Below are 23032 nucleotides of genomic sequence, written 5' to 3'. Positions count from 1 at the left end.
TGGAGCCACACAGGCAAGAATAGAAGGCAAAAGTAATTGGCATAAGCTTTATCAAGGAGAATTTTATTAAGAAGAAAGGGAAAGTTTAGAGCACTTCCAAAGAGAAATGGAAGTGTGTCTCTCTCATGAATGAGAAGAGGTAAGAGAGACAGACACAAGGGCCATGAGGGTATAAATATCCTCTTCCTCTCCATTTGAAATTGGTTGTAAGTTTTTCACTGGTCTCTCTACACTGCTAGGCATCACTGCCTTTTATATTGGTCGTTGATTATTGTCCTTTTCTAGGTTACCTCATACCCACATTCTTTTCCCTTTATAGCAAGAATTGCTGAGGGCTGATGACACTGTTTCCATAAAATTTCTATGGCCCTCCCAACTGACTTCTTGTTCACCAGGCCAGGTTTTCTTCTCATGCCCCCAAGGCCCCCTTTTCTTGATATCTTTTTTCATGAGGTATCAGTTCTTTTCCTTTTTTAATTTCAAATTAATATGAGGGTACAAATTTTTAGGTTATATTGTTTTCAATTCTAAGGTAAAATTCGTTATAGTTGAGCCCTTTACCCAGGGGGCATGCTCACATTGTGCACATTAAGTGATCTTTAATATTTTCTTTCTCATTTCTGATTTTGTTTATTTGGGTCTTCTCTCTTCTTGGTTATTCCAGCTAGCAGTTACCAATTTTGTTTATCTGTTCAAAGAAACTACATTCATTTAGTTGATTTGTGGTATTATTTATTTGATCTCTATTTCATTTAGGTGTCCTCTGATCTTTGTTATTTCTTTTCCTCTGAAAATTTTGCATATTTTTGTTCTTGTTTTTCTAGAGCTTTCAGGTACATTGTTAGGCTGTTAATTTGTAGTGTTTCAACTTTTTTGATGCAGGCATTAAAATGCTGTAAAGTTTCTTCTTAGCACTGCTTTGTCTGTATCCCACAGGTTTTGCTATGTTGTATTTCCATTTTCATTCATTTAAAAAATTTTACTTTCATGTTAATTTCTTCATTGACCCAGTGATCAGTCAGGAGTATGCTGTTTAAGTTCTATGTGTTTGTATAGTTTCCAAAATTCCTCTTGTTATTGAATTTAAGTTTCATGCCATTGTAGTCTAAGAATATACTCAAAATTATTTTGATTTTTTTAATTTGTTGAGACTTGTTTTATGGGCTAACATTTGATTTACCCTGGAGAATGTTCCTTGTGCTGATGAAAAGAATGCATATTTGTAGTTGTTGGGTATAAAGTTCTGGAAGTGTTTGTTAGGTCCACTTGGTCCAAAGCAATGACAGATTCAGTGCAATCATACTAATGACAATCAACATACTAATGACAATCTTCATAGTAATAGAGAAAAAAATTCTAAAATTTGTATGGAATCACAAAAGGCCCTAAATAGCCAAAGCAATCCTAAGCTAAGAAAATAAAGCTGGAGGAAGCACACTACCTAACTTCAGAATATACTACAAAGGCATACTAACCAAAGCAGCATGATAGTGGCATAAAAAGAGACCCAGAAAAATGGAGCAGAATAAAGAACCCACAAATAAAACAACACACTTATATCCAACTTATTTTTGACAAGATAACAAATAACACTGGAAAGAACAGTTCAATAGTTGGTGCTGAAAAAACTGAATATCCATATGCAGAAAAATGAAACTAGACTCCTATCTCTCACTATATATAAAAATCAACACAAAATGGATTAAAGACTTAAATATAAGACTTGAAACTATAAATCTTCTGGAATAAAACATTGGAGAAATCATTCAGGGCATTAGTCAAGGCAAAGACTTTTTGTGTAAGATCTTGAAAGCACAGGGAACAAAAGTAAAAATTGACACATGGGATCATATCAAGGTAGAAAGTTTCTGTATAGCAAAGGAAATAATCAGCAGACTACAGAATAAACAGAAACATTGACAAACTACCCCAAAAGCAATTAATAATCAGAATATATAAAGAAGTAAACAATTTAATAATAAAACAATCAAATAATTTAATATAAAAATGAGCAAAAGGTTAAAAATAAACATTACAAGAAGACATACAAATGGCCAGCAGGTATATGAAAAAATGTTCAGCATCACAAATCATCAGGAAAATGCAAATTAAAACCACAATAAGATATTCCCTTACCTCAGTTAAAATGGCCATTGATATTAATACAAAGGCAGAAAATAACAAATGCTGGAAAGGATTTGGAGAAATCTTGTACACTGTTGGTAGAAATGTAAATTAGTATGGCTATTAGGAAAAACAGTATAGAGGTTTCTCAAAAACCTAAAAACTGAACTATTATATGATCCAGCAGTTCTACTACTAGGTAAGTACCCACAAGAAAGAAAATCATTATATTAAAGGGACATCTGAACGTCCACATTTCTTTCAGTACTATTCACAATAGTCGAGAAATTGATTTGTTCCATATGTCTATCAAAGAATGAATAAATAAAATGTGGTTTATATACAGAATAGAATATTATCCATAAAAAGTAATAAAATACTGTCATTTGCTGAAACACAGATGAAACTAGAGGGCATTATGATAAGTGTAAGGCAGGAACAGAAAACAAATATGGCATGTTCTCATTCATAGGTAGGAGTGAAAAAAATTGATCTAGTGGAGGTAGTGAGTAAAATGATTACCAAAGCTGGGAAGAGTAGGGAGGAGGGTAGATGAAGAGAAGTTGATTAATGGATACAAAAGTAGCAAGTTCTGATGTCAATAGCACATAGGACAGCTATCTTTAACAAAAATTCATATGTATTTAAAAACAGCTAGCAAAGGTGTTGAATGTTTCCAGAACAAAGAAATGATAAATGTTGGAGGTAGTAGATATCTCAATTACCCTGATTGGATCATTTTACTTTGTATGTGTATACCTAAATACCACATATGCTCCACCAATATGTACAACTATTATGTATCAATAAAAAATATGAAGTACAAAAATAAAAATAAGAACTTCCATTTATCAAAAGATGCCTGCCTCTAAGTGAATGGGAAGAAAAATTTTTTTCTTGTATTGAGTTATTTGATTTCCCTATACATTTTGACTATTTGTTTCTGATCCAGATATATCATTTGCAAATATTTTCTCCCAATCTGTGAGCTGTCTCTCCATTATGTTAATTTTTCTTTTGCTGTGCAGAGGGTAGAAGGCTTTTAGTTTGATTCAATACCATTTGTCTATTTTTGCTTTTGTTACCTGTGCCTTTTGAGGTCATATCCAAAAAACCATTGCCCAGACCAACGTCATGGTGCAGTTCCCCTATGTTTTCTTTTAGTAGTTTTATAGACTTACATTTAGGTCTGTAATCCATTTTGAATTGATGTTTTATATGGTGTGAGATAAAGGTCCAATTTCTTTCTTCTACATGTGGATATTCAGTTTTATCAAACCCATTTATGTGTTCATGATACCTTCATTGAAATCAGTTGACTGTAGATGAGTGGATTTGTTTCTCGGCCCAATATATTGTTCCACGTAAATATGTGTGATTATTATTTAAAATTAAAAATAAAATGAAAAACAATAGATTTGAAAGGATGTATCACAAAATATGACATATTTTAATAATATGAAAATGTGTCAAATTCACTAGTCATTAGAAAAAATTTAATTCAATCTATAATGTGTTACTACTTCACATCTACCAGAGTAGGTTTCTAGTGTAGCTGGGATAAGGAACAACCTGAATTATCAGATACCGCTGTTTCCATCATATGGCACTCACGCTGAAAAACTAAAGCTGGATATATGCAAAACCTAGGACCCCCCCAAATTTTACTTTTAGACATATATTTAACCAAAATGCATATGTGTATTCCCCAAAGGAAGGTACTAGAATGTTTATATCACTGATATTTGAAAAATACAGGACTAAAAGTCATCTGAATACCTATCAACAGCATAATGGATGAATCATGGTCTATTCATCACTGGAATATTAGCAGTAATGAGAATGAAAGAGACATAGTTGTGTGCTTCTCACCTACCTCCCTGTCCTGAGAAATGGGAGTGTCTATAGTAATCATGCCCATGTCTGTAACACCATCATGTTATGTATGTGTGTGTTGGCAGGTAGGGAAGATAACTTAACTTTCACATTTCAAGTTTTTCAGATTGAGAGGAATGGTATATAGGGAACTGTATCTGAGAAAACTCATTTTCAGCTACACTTTATTTAGATAACCATATCTTGGACATTGACCTGATGTGGCAACAGGATAAGATTCTGAGGCTCTTATAAATAAATTGTGGCAAGTGTGGAGGCTGTGGCAAATTAAAGATGGCCAAATTCTTTTTTCTACTTTTCCCCTTGAGAGATAGAACTTAATTTCCATCTGTTAGTGACTGGCCTGGCCTTAGTGACCTGTTTGACCAATAAAAGGCAGAAAACAAGATTCTGGGACTTTCATAAGCTAGGCTCCAAAGCTTATGAAGTCATGGAGCTTCTGCCTTGACCTCTGAATACGTTTGCTCTCAAAGTGCCTGCTTACAGAAACTGCTGCCTGGCTGTGTGCTGCCCAAGGGATGTGGAAAGACCACCCACAGAAGTTTAGCCCTAAGAAACAAATGGGGAATGCATGAGTTACTTAAAAAATCATATTGTATCCACTAGCTATTTGTAAAAGAATTTAAAGTGAAAGTAGATCCTTTCCCCTCACTGTATCACAGTGGTAGTAAATTAAAGATTTAAATACAATACTTAAAAGCTAGAAGAAATAACTAAGTAAAATTTCCCTGATCTGTGGATGGGAAGGGCTTTTGTATAAAACAGTAATAAAAAATCACAAAGCAGGGCGGCGCCTGTGGCTCAGTGAGTAGGGCGCCGGCCCCATATGCCGAGGGTGGCGGGTTCGGACCCAGCCCCGGCCAAACTGCAACAGAAAAATAGCCCGGCGTTATGGCGCGCGCCTGTAGTCCCAGCTACTCGGGAGGCTGAGGCAAGAGAATCACGTTAAGCCCAAGAGTTAGAGGTTGCTGTGAGCCGTGTGACGCCACGGCACTCTACCCTAGGGCGGTATAGTGAGACTCTGTCTCTACAAAAAAAAAAAAAAAATCACGAAGCAAAATATCTGCCAATTTTGACTACAATTTTTTTAATTTAATTTTTTAGTTGACAAGTAGTTGTGCACATTCGTGAATTACATAGTGATGTTTTGACATGTCATGTATAGTGATCAGATCAGAGTAATTAGCATATCTATCATCTCACACATCTATCAGTTCCTTGTGTTGGAAAAATTCAATATCCTCCTTCTGGCTATTTGAAACTAAAGTGCATATTATACTTTTTTTTTTTGTAGAGACAGAGTCTCACTTTACCATCTTCAGTAGAGTGCCATGATGTCACAGGACTCACAGCAACCTCTAGCTCTTGGGCTTCAGCGATTCTCCTGCCTCAGCCTCCCCAGCAGCTGGGACTATAGGCGCCCGCCACAACGCCTGGCTATTTTTTGGTTGCAGTTCAGCCGGGGCTACTGCAGCCATCCTATAACGATATAGAACACTAGAATTTATTCCTCTTAACTAGCTGAAATCAAAAATAATTTTTAATATATACCGAAAAGACTAGTACAAAAATCACTCATAATAAGATGCTTTCTTGGTTATTGTGGCGGAACATGATGGCGGACAGGATGGACGTGTAGCCCACCTCTCCCAAATCATCAGGTGAGAGGGAGAGGGGTCTGGATCTTTTCCCTGTGTGGATTATTGGTGTGGACAGACAGCTGGAGACGTGCAGCAAATTGGCAGATTGCTGTATATGAGGTGTAATTTAAAACTACGGACTCTGTTGTAGAGATTTTGCCTGCCTGCCTGCGCTGGCCAGCAACCAGCCCCTCCCTCATGAAGTACAGCAATTCGTAATTCCTGGCAAAACCCAATTGATGAAAATTTATTCCTGAGCTGAGTTTGGCAACCAGAAAGGGGTGCCACTCAGAGCCACTAGGGGCTAAGCAGCCCAAGGGAAAATTGAAGGGAAGGGATCCCACCCGGGAAACAGACATTTTGAATTCTCTGAAATGATGGATACCTTCTCCTAGAACAACAGGAGTGATTAAATAGACCAGACCATTCCTGGCAAGGAATATTGGTATGGGCTGGCAGTTCAGGCTGTGTGGTGAACTGGCGGGTGGCTGTACTCAAAAGTCCAGATTCAAAAGTGAGACTCTGAGCCACAAAAACTGAGGGAAAGGTCTCGGTGTGCTGCAGTGGTGGAAGACAGTGGCAGCCTGCCCCTCCCCCACAGCAGATTGCAGTTGCCAGTTTGCAGGAGAACTTGGGAGCAGAGTGGAAAGATCTGTGAAGCGTGGACTCCCGCATTGAGATGGGAGGTCAGATAGGAGTGCTGTCTGGAACAGAGCGGCTGAGGTTGGACAACAATTAGGAAATAAACTTTTATAGAAACTCCAAAATGGCGATTGGCCAGGTAGGGTGGTTACTGTGGTAAATGTAAACTGTGAATCGGGTATAAGCCTGGGAAACACTCACAGCGCCACCTGGTGTCCAGAAAGTGCATTGCATTATAAATATATTACTACAAAAGTTGATCCCTACATCATACATATAGATGTATATTTCTATATATACACAAGAATAATATTTTTGTGGTTGGTGCCTTTTTTTCCTCTTTTTTTCTCATCATTTTCTTGGAGGAGCTATTGTTAATTTTTTTATTTTTTATTTTTTATCTTTATTTTTTCTATTTTTAATTTTTTCTTTCTTCTTTTTTAACTTTTTTTATGAATACCACTTTTTTCCCCCTTCTCTCTTCCTCTTCTTCCCTTCTTATGGTTTCTGAGAGTGATTACATCAGATTTTTATAGTTTTTTTCTTTGTTTGTTGTTTTTTACCTTTTTTTGCAATTATTTTACAATTATCATTATTTTTATGGTAGCTTTTTTCATTGTCTGTATGTCTTATGTGTTTCTGATTGTGCATCTGTGGGCTTGTGTGTCTGGTAGCCTTCCTATCTGTTTATTTGCTCATTTGGTCTTGATGTGTTTGGTGTTTTTGCTAAATCCTTGGATTGGCTATTTTCCCTAACTCCAATTTTCACATTCAACAAGAACAAGGGGGAATGGGGGATGACTGCTGATTGGAGCCAGCTCTCAATAGAAGATCCAGTCCGGAGAGAGAGATAATGACCAGAAAGAATCCAACAGAGCTGAAGGAGGGGAGCCGAGATGAGAGATGAGATAGATAATTGCTCATCTTCCCTGCTGAGGCAAGCTTCAACTCCAAAGAAACTATTTTCAGATACAGACCTCATCCCAAAGAGGTGGTGTAGCCATTCCCTTCCCTAAAAAAGTTGCTTGCTTATTGTGGGATCTGTACTGGTGAGCGATAAATGGAGGCTCTCCTTCCTCACCCCACCAAAGGGAATTGCTGGAAGTTGGGACTTTTTCTCAAGAGAGCACCTAGGAATTCCCTTGTCTGGCAGGAAATTTGAACAAATATTTTCCTTGCCACCTTGATCCTTCAGTCTACCCACCCCCTACCTCCGGCTTGACAGTCTAGAAGTCCAACTCCTCCAGAACCCAGAATGTCTGCATTTCTTGGCTAGGATCGGGCATTGCGTAGACAGTGGCAGTACAGCTGTGCTGTACCTGTGAATCCAGTAACTGCACAGAAAGACATAGAGGGAAAGGTGACTGACCTGGCCCCAAAAAAGAATATTTCAGCAGCAGATGGAGACTTCGGTTCCTGCACTGCAGGTGGAGGCTCAGAAACTGCTGAGGTGCACAAACCCAAGAGGAGGCACCTCACACCCAACTTCAGCATTAGTAAAGTGATCCTGCTGGGGTCTTACTCTGGAGAGTCATCTCCCTAACTCTGTGTCCTGCCAGAGGGAACCAGACCTCACCTGATAGGGATTCCAGAGCTCCAGAACAGCAGCAACAAAGGTGCAGTGGCTGAGGGAGAAATTCTTTTGCTGTCTGGATATCCTCAGGTTTGGACTGAGCTCAGGGGGAACTTTCTTCACCTGCCATTGAGCACCAGAGGCAGGCAGACCTCAGCTTCCCCTGCTGGATTGTGGTAGACTGTGGTAACCATGAGGAGAAGGCAATGACCTCGCTTTGACTCTCACAGGCATATAGCCCTGGCACATTTGCTTATTGGACAGAACAGGGCCACAGAGATTGGGTTAACAGAGACTGCCAGTGGGAATACTAGAGACTGGGGCAACCAAAGTTCGGTGGTGAAGGATGACCAATGTGGGGTAAGAGGCATCAACCCCCTGGCTCTAAACCTCCTACTGGACGGGTCTCTCTAACCCCTCAGAGGTGCTCAAATCACACTTGAGCTGCCAACAGACCCCTGACATCTAGTTGCTGGAGTCCTCTTGAACTCTCCAGCTAGAGAGTGGGGGCTGTCTGAGACAATTGCTCTGGAACTCTTGAAGTGAACAAATTACCCAAGGACCTTCCAAGGTGGGACCCTGGTTTTACTGTAGTAGGAAGGTCTGATTGTGCTCTTCCAGATATGACTGATAGGGGAAGGGATATCCTAGTTGCTTGTATTACACCAAAGCTGAGACTGCAACAGAGAGTGATTCACTAGGATTGGACAGAGATCAGCTGAATACAAGGCAGAACCACCTACCTCCACTACACCAAGCAGGCCTCTAGAGTCACAGACTATAGTACTGTACTGGTCTTTTGCAAAATTGTACAGGAAAAGCTGCAGTCACCAGGCCCAGTTCCTAGGTGAAGGGCTGGTCAACCACAACCGTAGAAGTTTCCAGTCCAATTTCACCTTACCTGCTCATCTAGCTAAACACTGAAAAACAATCATGGGGTGGAATCAGCAGAAAAACTCTGGCAACATGAATAAACAGAATAGTTCAACTTCCCCAAGGAATGACAAAACAGCCAATCCAGAGGATCCCATTTACAAGCAATAGCTGAAATGTCTGAAATTGAATTTAGAATCTGGATTGCAAGTAAGATCAACAGAATGGAAGTAAAGATGGAGGTAGAAATTGTAGGATTAATTCAGAAAATGTCTCAAGAATTCAATGAATTCAAAGACAAAATCATCAAAGATTTAGACACATTGAGAAAAGAAGTTGCAGCCTTACATGATACGAGAAATACAGTAGAATCTCTCAGTAACAGAATGGAACAGACAGAAGAAAGGATTTCCGACATGAAAGACAAAGCTTTTGAAAGATCCCAAATGTTCAAAGAGGAAGAGAAATGGAGAGCAAAAACAGATCATTCTCTCAGAGAGCTCTGGGATAATTTGAAGAAAATCAATATTCATTTTATAGGGATTCCTGAAGGAGATGAAGTAGCTTCACAAGGCACAGAGGCCCTTCTTCATGAGATTATGAAAGAGAACTTTCGAGACATGCCACGAGATCCTGAAATCCAGATAGCAGATAGTTTCAGAACCCCAGCATGACTCAACCCAAATAAGACATCCCCAAGGCACATCATAATTAACTTTACTAAAGTTAATATGATGCAGAAAATCCTGAAAGCATCCAGATGTAAAAAACACCATAACCTACATGGGGAAGAATATTATAATGACTGCTGATCTCTCTGCTGAAACCTTTCAGGCCAGAAGAGGGTGGTCATCGACTTTTAATCTCCTAAAATAAAATAACTTTTAACCCAGGATCCTGTACCCAGCTAAACTGAGTTTCGTTTATGATGGAGAAATTAAATACTTTAATGACATTCATATGTTGAAGAAATTTGCCATAACTAAACCAGCTCTCCAGGATATCCTCAGACCTATTCTCCATAATGGCTAGCGCAACTCTCCACCACAAAAGTAAACTCACTCTGAAACTTTTGATCAAATTCCAAATTCCACAGTGGTGAAAGGATTAAAAATGTCCACTGGTCTTTTGAGAAACTCAATACAAAATTATACCAGGCCTATCAATATTCTCAATTAATGTGAACAGATTAAGTTATCCTCTAAAGAGTCACAGGCTGGATGACTGGATACAAAAACTCAGACCAGATATCTACTGTATACAAGAATCTCATCTTACCTTAAAAGATAAATATAGACTCAGGGAATGGTCATCTATATTCCAGGCAAATGGAAAACAGAAAAAAGCAGGTGTTGCAATTTTATTTGCAGATACAATAGACTTTAAACCAACAAAAGTAAGGAAAGATAAGGAGGGTCACTACATATTTGAGAGTGATGATATTGATCTGTTGTATAAACCTTTTGTTTTCAATATGATGAGATTTCAATTATTAATATTTATGCACCCAACCAAAATGCACCTCCATTTATAAGAGTAACAGACATGAGCAACTTGATTTCCTCCAGGTCCACAGTAGTGAGAGACTTTAACGCCCCTTTAGCTGTGTTGAATAGATACTCCAAAAAGAAGATAAGGAAAGAAATTTTAGATTTAAACTTAACCATCCAACAATTGGATTTAACAGATATTTACAGAACATTTTATCCTAACAAAACTAAATACACATTCTTCTCATCAGCTCATGGAACATACTCCAAAATTGATCACATCTTAGGTCACAAATCTAACCTCAGCAATTTTAAAAGAATAGAAATTATTCCTTGCATCTTCTCAGACCATCATGGAATAAAAGTGGAACTTAGTAACAACAAGAACCTGTGTACTCATACAAAAACATGGAAACTGAATAACTTCATGCTGAACGATAGCTGGGTCATAGATGAGATTAAGAAGGAAATAAACACATTTTTGGAACAAAATGACAGTGAAGACCTGAACTGTCAGAACCCCTGGGATATCGCAAAGTCAGTCCTCAGAGGGAAATTTATACCACTGCAAGCCTTCCTCAAGAGAACAGAAAGAAAGGAACTTAACAACTTAATGGGACATCACAAGCAATTGGAAAAGGAAGAACATTCAAATCCAAAACTCAGCAGAAGAAAAGAAATAACCAAAATTAGAGCAAAATTAAAGGAAATTGAAAACAAAAGGTTTATACAACAGATCAATAAATCAAAAAGTTGGTTTTTTGAAAAGGTCAATAAAATAGATAAACCTTTAGCTAACCTAACCAAGAAACGGTAAAATCTCTAATTTCATCAATCAGAAAGGGTAAAGACGAAATAACAACAGACTCCTCAGAAATTCAAAAAATCCTTAATGAATACTACAAGAAACTTTATTCTCAGAAATACAAAAAGCTGAAGGAAATCAACGAATACTTGGAAGCATGCCACCTCCCAAGACTTAGCCACAGTGAGGTGGAAATGTTGAACTGGCCAATATCAAGTTCTGAAATAGCATCAACTATACAAAATCTCCCTAAAAAGAAGAGCCCAGGTCCAGATGGCTTCACATCAGAATTCCACCAAACTATTAAAGAGGAACTAGTACCTATGTTACTCAAACTTTTCCAAAATATAGAAAAAGAAGGAATACTACCCAAAACATTCTATAAAGCAAACATCACCTTGATCCCCAAACCTGGAAAAGACCCAACAAGAAAAGAAAATTATAGACCAATATCACTAATGAATATTGATGCAAAAATATTCAAAAAGATCCTAGCAAACAGAATCCAGCAGTACATAAAACAAATTATACACCATGACCAAGTGGGTTTTATCCCAGGGTCTCAAGGCTGGTTTAATGTACATAAATCTATAAATATAATTCAGCACATAAATAAATTAAAAAACAAAGACCATATGATTTTCTCAATTGATGCAGAAAAAGCTTTTGATAATATCCAGCACCCCTTCATGATCAGAACACTTAAGAAAATTGGTATAGAAGGGACATCTCTTAAACTAATAGACATCTCTTAAACTAATAGAGACCATCTACAACAAACCTACAGCCAATATCATATTGAATGGAGTTAAATTGAAACCATTTCCACTGAAATCAGGAACCAGGCAAGATTGCCCATTGTTTCCTTTGCTCTTTAACATTGTAATGGAAGTTTTAGCCATCACAATTAGGGAAGAAAATGCAATCAAGGGTATCCACATAGGGTCAGAAGAGCTCAAGCTTTCACTCTTTGCTGATGATATGATTGTATATTTGGAAAACTCCATGGATTCTACTACAAAACTCTTAGAAGTGATCAAGGAACACAGCAATGTCTCAGGATACAAAATCAACACCCATAAATATGTAGCCTTTATATATACCAACAATAGCCAAGCTGAAAAAACAATCAAGGATGTTATTCCATTTACTGTAGCACAAAAAAGATGAAATATTTGGGAGTTTATCTGACAAAGGATGTGAAAGATCTCTATAAAGAGAACTATGAAACTCTAAGAAAAGAAATAGCTGAAGATGTTAACCAATGGAAAAACATACCATGCTCAGGGCTGGGAAAAATCAACATTGTCAAAATGTCTATACTACCCAAAGCAATATACAATTTTAATGCAATTCCTATTAAAGCTCCATTGTCATACTTTAAAGATCTCAAAAAAAAAATACATCGTTTTGTATGGAATCAGAAAAAACCTCGAATAGCCAAGACATTACTCAGAAATAAACACAAAGCAGGAGGAATTATGCTACCAGACCTCAGACTATACTATAAATCAATAGTGATCAAAACAGCATGGTACTAGCACAAAAACAGAGAGGTAGATATATGGAACAAAATAGAGAACCAAGAAATAAACCCAGATACTTACCATTATTTGATCTTTGACAAGCCAATTAAAAACATTCAGTGGGGAAAAGATTCCCTATTTAACAAATGGTGCTGGATGAACTTGGCTGGCAACCTGTAGAAGACTGAAACTAGACCCACACCTTTCACCATTAACTAAGATAGACTCTCACTGGATTAAAGATTTAAACTTAAGATATGAAACTATAAAAATACTAGAAGAAAGCACAGGGAAAACTCTTGAAGGAATCGGCCTGGGTGAATATTTTTTAAGGAGAACCCCCCAGGCAATTGAAACTGCATCAAAAATACACAACTGGGACCTGATGAAACTAAAAAGTTTCTGCACAGCCAAGAACACAGTAAGTAGAGCAAGTAGACAGCCCTCAGAATGGGAGAAGATATTTGCAGGATATGTCTCTGACAAAGGTTTAATAACCAGAATCCACAGTGAACTCAAACGTATTAGCAAGAAGAAAACAAGTGATCCCATCTCAGGCTGGGCAAGGGACTTGAAGAGAAACTTCTCTGAAGAAGACAGGCACACAGCCTACAGACATGAAAAAATGTTCATCATCCTTAACCATCATAGAAATGCAAATCAAAACTACTTTGAGATATCATCTAACTCCAGTAAGATTAGCCCACATCACAAAATCCCAAGACCGGAGATGTTGGTGCGGATGTGGAGAAAAGGGAATACTTCTGCACTGCTGGTGGGAATGCAAACTAATACGGTTCTTTTGGAAAGATGTTTGGAGAACACTTAGAGATCTAAAAATAGATCTGCCATTCGATTTTATAATTCCTCTAGTAGGTGTATATCCAGAAGACCAAAAATCCCACTATAACAAAGATATTTGTACCAGAGTGTTTATTGCAGCCCAATTCATAATTGCCAAGTCATAGAAAAAACCCAAGTGCCCATCCACTCATGAATGGATTAATAAATTGTGGTATTAGTACACCATGGAATATTATGCAGCCATAAATAAAGATGGAGATTATACCTCCTTCATGTTTACATGGTTGGAGCTGGAAAATATTCTTCTTAGCAAGGTATCCAAAGAATGGAAGAAAATGTACCCAATGTACTCAGACCTAATATGAAACTAATTTATAGCTTTCATACAAAGGCTACAATCCAATCTCAGTGCAAGAATATGGGGAAGGGGGCAAGGGAGGGGGAGGTAGGGTGGATGGAGGGTGATTGGTGGGTCCACACCTAGGGTTCATCTTGGAAGGGTGCAGGTGAAGTTTACTAAGTGTAGAGTACAAGGGTTTGAACACAATAATTAAGAAAATGCCATGAAGGCTATGTTAACCAGTTCAGTGAAAATATTTCAGACTGTATATGGAACCAGCACATTGTACCTCATGATTGCATTATTGTTCACAGCTATGATTTAATAAAAAAAATTGTTATTGTATAGAAATACAATTGATTTTATATACTGATATTGTATCTAGCAGCCTTGCTGAACCCATTTATTAATCATAGTTTTTTTTAAGTGGGTTCCTTGGGACTTTTTATGTGTAAGATTATGTCATCTGAAGATAGTCATTGAATGGATTCAATGGTGGAAGATAATCATTGAATCCTTTTAGTATAATGTTAGCTATAGATTTTTTGTTAGGCTGAGAAAGTTCTCTTCTGTTCCTAGTTTGTTGAGTGTTTTCCTTATCTTTCTTTATTATTATGAGAAGTTGCTGTATTTTATTTATCAAATTTTTTTTTCTGCAACCATTGAAGTGATTATGTGATTCTTTTTCTTTATTCTATTATTGTGATATATTATATAAATTGATTTTCAGATGCTAAATCAACCTTAAAAAAATAAAATGCTTTCTTATTATATTGTTTTGTTGTCTTTAATATCCATTTGAAAAAGCATATACACCCCAGTGAAAGGGACAAATATATTACTAAAACAATTTGAGAAATAATCTATGGTTAAAAATCAAATGAAACGAATATCCAGTCTTAGGACAAAGAAATGCAACTTTTAAACATAATTTGATATTTTATACCTATGAAAATGTTTTAAGATGTAAAAGTATAAATTTATTTTATATTAGAAAGAGGGAAGAAAGTGGTTGAGAGAGAGATGAGGAAGAGAGAGAAGAGAGAAAAAAGAGAGGTGGTGTGGCCTCCCAAAGAAAGGAAGAATGCCTGCCTATATCAATGAAATTATTAATGATCAAAACCTACGAGGATGTATTCTAGTCCCACACAAACCTAGGTGGGAATGCCATGCCTTCTATTTAATACTCTTACGAACCTCGGTTAAATCATTATCCTTACTGAGCATCAATTTCCTCATCTGTAAAGTGGAGGCAATAATAGTTCCTACATTCTAAACTTGCTGTATTACTTGAGGTTATGTAAAGAAAGTCTTCAGTAAAGGCTAGCGAGTGTTAATAATAAAAATGCAGGAAATATGATTAGCTATTTTAGAAGCTGCTATGTAGGAGGCATTATACCTGTTGTGCTTTATTTAGGCTGCCTCATTAATCGAGAGTTTTGGACTTTTTGAGGAGGTGGCTTCATACTAGAATTACTCTGTTTAAAGAAATCACCAGCAAAAATGGTCATTTATAAATTATGCTTCTGATTTCTTCTTGAATGCAGTTTTACCTAGAACACGGGACAGGCACAAATTGTCTAATGCAGTGGTTCTCAACCTGTGGGTTGTGGCCCCTTTGTTCCATTTGTAACAATGCAGCAATTAGGAAGGTTGAAAACTACTCATCTAATGCATAGGCAAGAGTTCTAGGAGACCTGCTAGTCAGGAGGAAGTGTGCTGCATTCCAGCAAGAGGCTTCAGAATCACACACCTGAGACCTGTATTTTAGAGCTTAATCCCTGGGAAAGAGATGCCCTCAGTTCCCCCAGGGCCCAGCCAGAGCTGGCTAGAGAACAGGCTGCACAGTGACACTGTGGTCGGCTTTAATAAGCTCCCTGGGAGATGTTGTTCCAGGAACATTTATAACACTTAGAAATATTCCTGTCTTTTCAAGCCTGGGGAAGGCAAAACTGAGTGAAACATTCCAAGTGCTTCTAGTAAACTTTGTACTCTGTAGACTCCAACTTTACTGACTTTGAGTTAGAAAAGGCTTGGGGAGTTCCTTATATAGTGAATTTTCCTTCCAGGGGAGAGATTTGGAGAATTTGAAGATGCCTAACACTGACCCATTATATGACAGGTGAGAATCTGGAAGGGTAGGGGACACACACACACATACATGCCTCTTTCTTTCTATCCCAATGACCAGGCTAGAGTTTCTTGGGTAGGTGATCTGAGTCTCTGGCTAAGGCCAGAAGCCTCTCTATGAACCAAAGAACGAATGGAGGATAAAATATGCTCAAAGACGTCTAAGGCCATTGCTTCTACAAGGTCAGTGTGAGATGGGTCCTACTACCAGCTTGCTCTCAATCCTAGGACAGCAGAACAGAGTAGCTATTTTCCAGACAAGAAGCCAGAGCCTGATGCCTCTCACCTTCCCTCTCTCTGACAAAAAGGAAAGATTAGAAAAATGCAGTAAACATATGAGGGTGAAGGCACAAGAGGACAAAAATATCAATTTCCAGACAGATATAGGCACAGAGGAGTGAAAGGGGACGAGGACAGGGATAAAGGAGAGAAGGTGATGTCCTATCTGTGGAAGGGACATCCTAACAGGAGATAAGAAAATGGAAAGACATAGACCCTCACGTCCTCAGCCCCATATCCTATGTGCCAGTTAGGGAAGAATACAAGGCTGGTTTGAATGAGTGAAATTAAATTCTAGGAATTAAAGGGCAAATGGAGAGGAGGATACCATTTTCAGCCCCCAGAAAGAGGGCTACAGTGTGATAGAGTGTGTCTGTGTGTGGGGGTGTTGGAGGAGGGTGAAAGATCCTGATGGAGCTCACACATCTTCTTTGCAATTGACAATCATAAATGACTTTTCTAATCTTGCCATCAAGGCCATTCCCAGTTCTCCCTTCTCCAAATAGCCTATGCTGACTCCTTAGGTAAAACTGATCTCTTTTCTTCGGGCTGTTATGGCATAGAAAGCACAATTTGTATTTGAATGGATATTTCCTTCATGGTTATCTAAATGTCTAATAGGTATTTTCTTGCATCCACAATGAGATCCAGAGATTCTTATTGGGAAAGAAATTTTATTCTTTTTTTTTTTCCTCTAGCATGTTTCTGGCCACATAGATTCATATCTATAAATTGATCTAATAATTAAATATTGATGCATGAGGGGTTTTACCTGCACAGATAACAAGAACTACAGGGATGGGGAAACCAACCAGAGTGAACCAGACCACTGTTTCAGACTTCCTCCTTCTAGGACTCTCTGAGCAGCCAGAGCAGCAGCCTCTCCTGTTTGGCATCTTCCTGGGCATGTACCTGGTCACCATGGTGGGGAACTTGCTCATCGTCCTGGCCATCAGCTCTGACCCACACCTCCATACTCCCATGTACTTCTTTCTGGCCAATCTGTCATTAACTGATGCTTGTTTCACTTCTGCCTCAATCCCCAAAATGCTGGCCAACATTCTTACCCAGAGTCAGACCATCTCCTATCCTGGGTGCCTTACACAGCTGTATTTTCTCCTTATGTTTGGTGGCCTCGACAACTGTCTGCTGGCTGTAATGGCATATGACCGCTATGTGGCCATTTGCCAGCCACTGTATTACAGCACAACTATGAGTCCCCAGCTCTGTGCGCTCATGCTGGGTGTGTGCTGGGTGCTAACCAACTGTCCTGCACTGATGCACACACTGTTGCTGACCCGTCTGGCTTTCTGTGCCCAGAAGGCCATCCCCCATTTCTACTGTGATCCCAGCGCCCTCCTGAAGCTTGCCTGCTCGGATACCCGCATAAATGAGCTAATGATCATCACCATGGGCTTGACGTTCCTCGCTGTTCCCCTTACGCTGATCGTCTTCTCCTACGTCCGCATCTCCTGGGCTGTGCTTGGCATCTCATCCCCTGGTGGGCGATGGAAAGCCCTCTCCACCTGTGGTTCTCATCTCACGGTGGTTCTCCTCTTCTATGGGTCCCTTATGGGTGTGTATTTACTTCCTCCATCATCTTACTCTACAGAGAGGGAAAGTAGGGCTTCCATTCTCTATATGGTGATTATTCCCATGTTAAACCCATTCATCTATAGCTTGAGGAACAGAGACATGAAGGAGGCTCTGGGAAAACTTGTTGGCAGTGGGAAAACGTTTTTATTACCATGACTGTGATGCCTAATCCTGGTGCCCTGAGCAACCCCTTTCCTCTCTCACTTTAGTGATTCTACCAGTCTCAGATTTATTTTAGGGGGATCAACAAAAAGATTGTCTCACTCCTTTATTAGGCTATGGAATAAGATGTTCTGCCTTCCTCTCTTTCCTGATACCCATGAGGCAACCGTCACTAACAGCAGAACACCAATGTTCAGCCTTGTCTCTAAAGCCAGCGTATTAGCCATAGTGAACAAGGCATTTAATGTCAGCCTCTGGAGCTGAGCAATTCTACCCTGATGAGACTGGCATGGGATGAGGCAACCTGATGAGAATACAAACATTTATTGAGCATCTACAAGGTCCCTCATTGTTCCTCACACCAGTTGTTTGAGATAGAATTGTGAAAATGGTGACTTGAGATGTTAAATAACTTAACTCAAACCAGATAAGTTTGATTCCAATATCTGTTTTCTTTCTAGATTACCACTTTGTGGCAATCATGACAAGGAAAGTGTGAGAGCATGTATAAAACTAATACTGAATGATAACAATAGGAGATAAATAATTCAATTAATATATGTGCTGTGGTGTTTCCTTACTATTTCATTTTTTTAACTTAGAAGGACTCTTTTCTTATCACAATGGACAGGTAAAAAAGGAATCAATATTTGTTGTGTATCTAGTATGTGCCAATTTTGTACACTGTATGCCATTCATTTTCTGTATTCCTTCACAAAATTTTTTCTAACATACAAAATAACAACTCAAGTGTGTTGGAAATTTTTAGGGCAATAATATGAGGAAAAGCAACCTAGTTGAAACTGGTGTTTTGGGAAGTCACAAGGCTTAACAATGGTTATCTTCTTGAAGTGAAATCACAGGCTATCATTTTCTTCTTTTTACCTACATGTTTTGAAACATGTAGATGTTTTTAAAAACAGGAAATAAAATTTGAAGTTGGCACAAAATTTCTTCCAATGATTAGCAAGGAATCAGAGAGATAAACACCTGAATAGGGCTCTGAAGTCTCACGATCAAGTTCATACTACACCAAATTTTTTTTTTTTTTTAAAGGAGGATGTTACTTTTTGGCATTGTACGGTAGATCTTGTTTTTAAAGGAAAAAGAATCCAGCACCTGCATGCATTGCTCTTTGGGCATTTTACCTTCCCCCACTCTGTCCTTTTTCTTTGGATGGAAGAGGTAGGAATGAGGCAACTAGGGAAACTTCACTAGATCATCCTGGCCTTAAATTAGGTTATTTGGACCTCACCACAGCAATCTACTACTGCCATTTTTCATACCAATGCCAAGGTTGGAGAAGCAAAGTTTTATGTTTATGAGAAATAGCTCTCTTTATTGGAAATTCATTTCCTTCCTCTAAAATCCCTTCTGCTGTCCTCCAGTTACCCAGGTATACCATGCCATTTTTAGTCTGTTTATTTATAAAGATATTCATCGCAAGGAACTGGCTCAGGCAACTGTACAGGGTGTGACAAGTCTGAAATTTGTAGAGTAGCCTGGCAGGCTGAAAACAAGCAGGAATTGATGTTGCAATCTTTTTTTTTTTTTTAATAGACTTTATGTTTTTAGAGCGATTGTAGGTTTATAGCAAAATTGAATGGAAAGTACAGAAAGTTCCTGTATGGCCTCCTCCCGTGCACACATACACAATCTTCCTATCAACATCTCACTCCAAAGGGTACATTTGTTATACCCAGTTAACCCCCATTGAGATATCACCCCCAAACTCCATAGTTGACAGTAGATTTCACTCTTGGTGTACATTGTATGGGCTTTGACGAATGTATAAGGACATATACTCACCATTGTAGTACCTTGTTTCCCCACAAATAAGACAGTGTCTTATTTTAAGGTGTGCTCCCAAAGATGCACTAGGTCTTATTTTCAGGGGACATCTTATCTTTCCTGTAAGTAGGTCTTATTTTCAGAGGATGTCTTATTTTTGGGGAAACAGGGTATCATACAGAACAGTTTTGCTGTCTCCCAAATACTCCGTGTTTCACTTATCCATTCCTCTCTCCTCACTGCCACCTGAAAACCCCTGATATTTTCACTTTCTCCATGGTTGTGCCTTTCCCAGAATGTCACCTTGAGTCATATAGTATTTAGCCCTTTTAGATTGGCTTTGTTCACTTAGTAACATGTGTTTGAGGTTTCTGCAAGTCTTTTCATGGCTTGACAGCTTATTTCTTTTTAGGCCTGAGTAATATTTCATTGTATGGAATTTTCAATGAAAGATGTAATGTCTTTCTTTTGTTCATTGTTCTTAAGTTCATTTCATTTCTTTTTTTTTTTTTTTTTTTGTAAGAGACAGTCTCACTTTGTCACCCTCAGTAGGGTGCTATGGCGTCACAGCTCACAGCACAGCAACCTCCAGCTCTTGGGCTTAGGCAATTCTCTCGCCTCAGCCTCTCGAGTAGCTGGAACCACAGGCACCTTCCTGGATTCTTTTCTTTTATGTGATTTGCTGAGGAGACTTATCTTTTGCTCATTGTATTACCTTTGCATCTTTGCCAAAGATCGGTTGCTTGTATGTAGGTCTATTTCTGAGATCTTCATTCTGTTCCACTGATCTATTTGTATATTCTCTTGCCAGTTCCACACAGTATCAATCACTGTAACTTTACAGTAAATCTTGAAGTCTGATAGTGTCAGCCCTTCAATTTTGTTCTTCTTCCATATTCAACTATTCTGAGTCTTTTGACTCTCCATATAAACTTTAGAATGTTTGGTGATATCTACAAAATAACTTGCTGAGATTTTGATTGGGATTATCTTAAATTTGTAGGGCAAATTGGGAAGAATTGACATCATAATAATATTGAATTTTCATACCCATAATAGTGGAGTATCTTTCCCTTTATTTAGTTCTGCTTTGATTTCTTCCACCAAAGTTTTTTATTTTTTCTCTTATATTGTACATATTTTATTAAATTTGTACCTAAGTATTTCATTTGGGGGAGGTGCCAGTGTAAATGATAATGTGTTTATTTTCATTACTAGCATATAAGATACCAAGTAACTTTTGTATGTGAACGTCATATCCTGAACCCTTGATATAATTGTTTACTATGGATTTTTTTTGACAATGCTTTTGGATTTCTACATAGATTTGCCATCTGCAAACCAAGAAAACTTTTATTTCTTCCTTCACAATATGCATACTTTTTCTCTTTCTTTTTTGTCTTATTGCGTTCATTAAGACTTCCAGTATAATGTTGAAAAGGAGGGGCAAGGGAAGACATCCTTGTCTTGTTCCTTGTTTAAAGTTTCCAGTTCTCACCATTAAGGATGACATAACTGCAGTTTATTGTTGTTGTTTTTATATTTTAGATATGCTTTGTTAAATTGAGAAAGTTCCTCTCTACTACTAGTTTTACTAAGGATTTTTGCAACCATGCTCATGAGAGATATTTATCTCTAGTTTTCTTGTAATATCTTTGTCTGGTTTTAGTATTAAGGGTGTTTCTTGCCTCACACAATGAGTTAAGAAGTATTCCCTATGCTTCTGTCTTCTTAAAAAGGTTGAAGAAAATTGATATAAATTCTTTCTTAAATGTTTGGTAAAATTCACCAGGGGAGGGTTATTAGTTACTAAATCAATTTCTTTAATAGATATAGGCCTATTATATTGTCTGTTTCTTTTTGAAATTATGGATTTTAAGGAATTGGTTCATTTCACATAAGTTATCAAATATGTAGGCATAAAGTGTCCTTTATTATCCTTTTAAATGTCCATGGGTTCTGTAGTGATGTCCCCTTATTCATTTCTGGTGTTAGTAACTTATGTCCCCCCTTTCCCATGGTTAGCCTAGCTAGAGGCTTATCAATTTCATCAGTTTTTTCAAAGACCCAGCTTTTGGTTTTGTTGATTTTCTCTATTGATTTCCTGTTTTCAGTTTTATTGATTTCTGCTCAAATTCTTATTTTTTCCTTCTGCTTACTTTAGATTTCATTTGCTCTTCTTTTTCTAGTTTCCTAAGGTGGAAGTTCAGAATAGTGATTTTCATTTTTCTTATTTTTTAAAAAGCAACTTAAAATAAAGTGGCATTTTACCTCTTATCCTTTTTTTTTTTTTAAGATGTGTCAAGAGTCTTCACTTTTATGTGAACTATAGCTCAGTTCTACAGACTTTTCTTTGGTTTGGCAAATGCTTCTAGGGCTAAAGTGGCTTTGCGTACTGGGCTTGTCTATTTGAGTTCATGCTTTATAAAAGAGTTTTTCTATGTAATTTCTTATTATTTTATGTTGTAATGCCTTCCAAAACATATTTGAAAAGTATTTCATCTGAGGTTTTTTAGTTATCCCCCTTGGGAACGCTGTTCTAAATTATCAAATTTTCCATTAAAGCAAACTTTCATTATATTTGGATCCTCTAAGATTCTCTTTTTTCATACAAATTAGTCCATTAAAATTTATATAATAATTAGCATATATGTAACTGATTTTGAAATTCAATTTTCTTTTTTCTTAGATACTGTGTTAGTCTTTTTTTCTTTTTCTTTTTTCATTTTTTTCTATGATGATTTGGAAATTTTGTATGGTAGTAGCATGCTCAGTTTCTAAAGGACATTCCAAACAGTTTTCTGAGTGACTGCATTATTTTGTAGTTCCACCAGCAAAGTGTGAGTTGCTCAATTTTTTTGTATCCTTATGAGCATCTAGAGCTTCCACCTTCTTTTTAATTTTAACCATTCCAATAGGTATATAGTCAAATCTCATTGTAATTTTAATTTGCATTTTCCCAAATAGCTAATGATATTTAATATCTTTTAATGTTCTCATCTGCCATTTGTATATCTTCTTTGGTGAACTATCTCTTCGTATTTTTGCTCAAGTTCCAATTGTATTGTTTACTTTCCAAGGTTGAATTTTAATTCTCTTTCTTTTCTTTTCCTTCCTTCCTTCCTTTCTTCTTTATTTCTTTATTTCTAGACAGAGTCTCACTCTGTTGCCCAGGTTAGAGTGCCATGTTAGCCTACCTCACAGCAATCTCAAACTCCTGGATTCAAGCAATCCTCCTGCCTCAGCTTCCCAAGTGGCTGGGACTACAGGTGCCTGCCATAATTCCTGGCCAGTTTTTCTATTTTTATTTTTTATTTCCTTGGTAGATACAGGGTCTCACTCTTGCTTAGGCTGGTTTCAA

General features: G+C 37.7%; 1 protein-coding gene across 1 annotated transcript; it reads left to right on the top strand.

Moving 5' to 3' along the window:
* The first annotated feature begins 16825 nt into the window (after positions 1-16825).
* Positions 16826-17919, top strand: LOC128566598 (olfactory receptor 1N2). The gene has a single exon (XM_053563496.1). It carries the CDS (start codon positions 16921-16923, stop codon positions 17872-17874), a length of 954 nt encoding a protein of 317 aa, XP_053419471.1. The 5' UTR covers positions 16826-16920; the 3' UTR covers positions 17875-17919.
* Positions 17920-23032: the final 5113 nt, after the last annotated feature.

This window comes from Nycticebus coucang, chromosome 2 (genome assembly GCF_027406575.1).
Source record: "Nycticebus coucang isolate mNycCou1 chromosome 2, mNycCou1.pri, whole genome shotgun sequence".
NCBI classification, from domain to species: Eukaryota; Metazoa; Chordata; class Mammalia; order Primates; family Lorisidae; genus Nycticebus; species Nycticebus coucang.
This window is presented reverse-complemented; position numbering and strand designations above follow the sequence as displayed.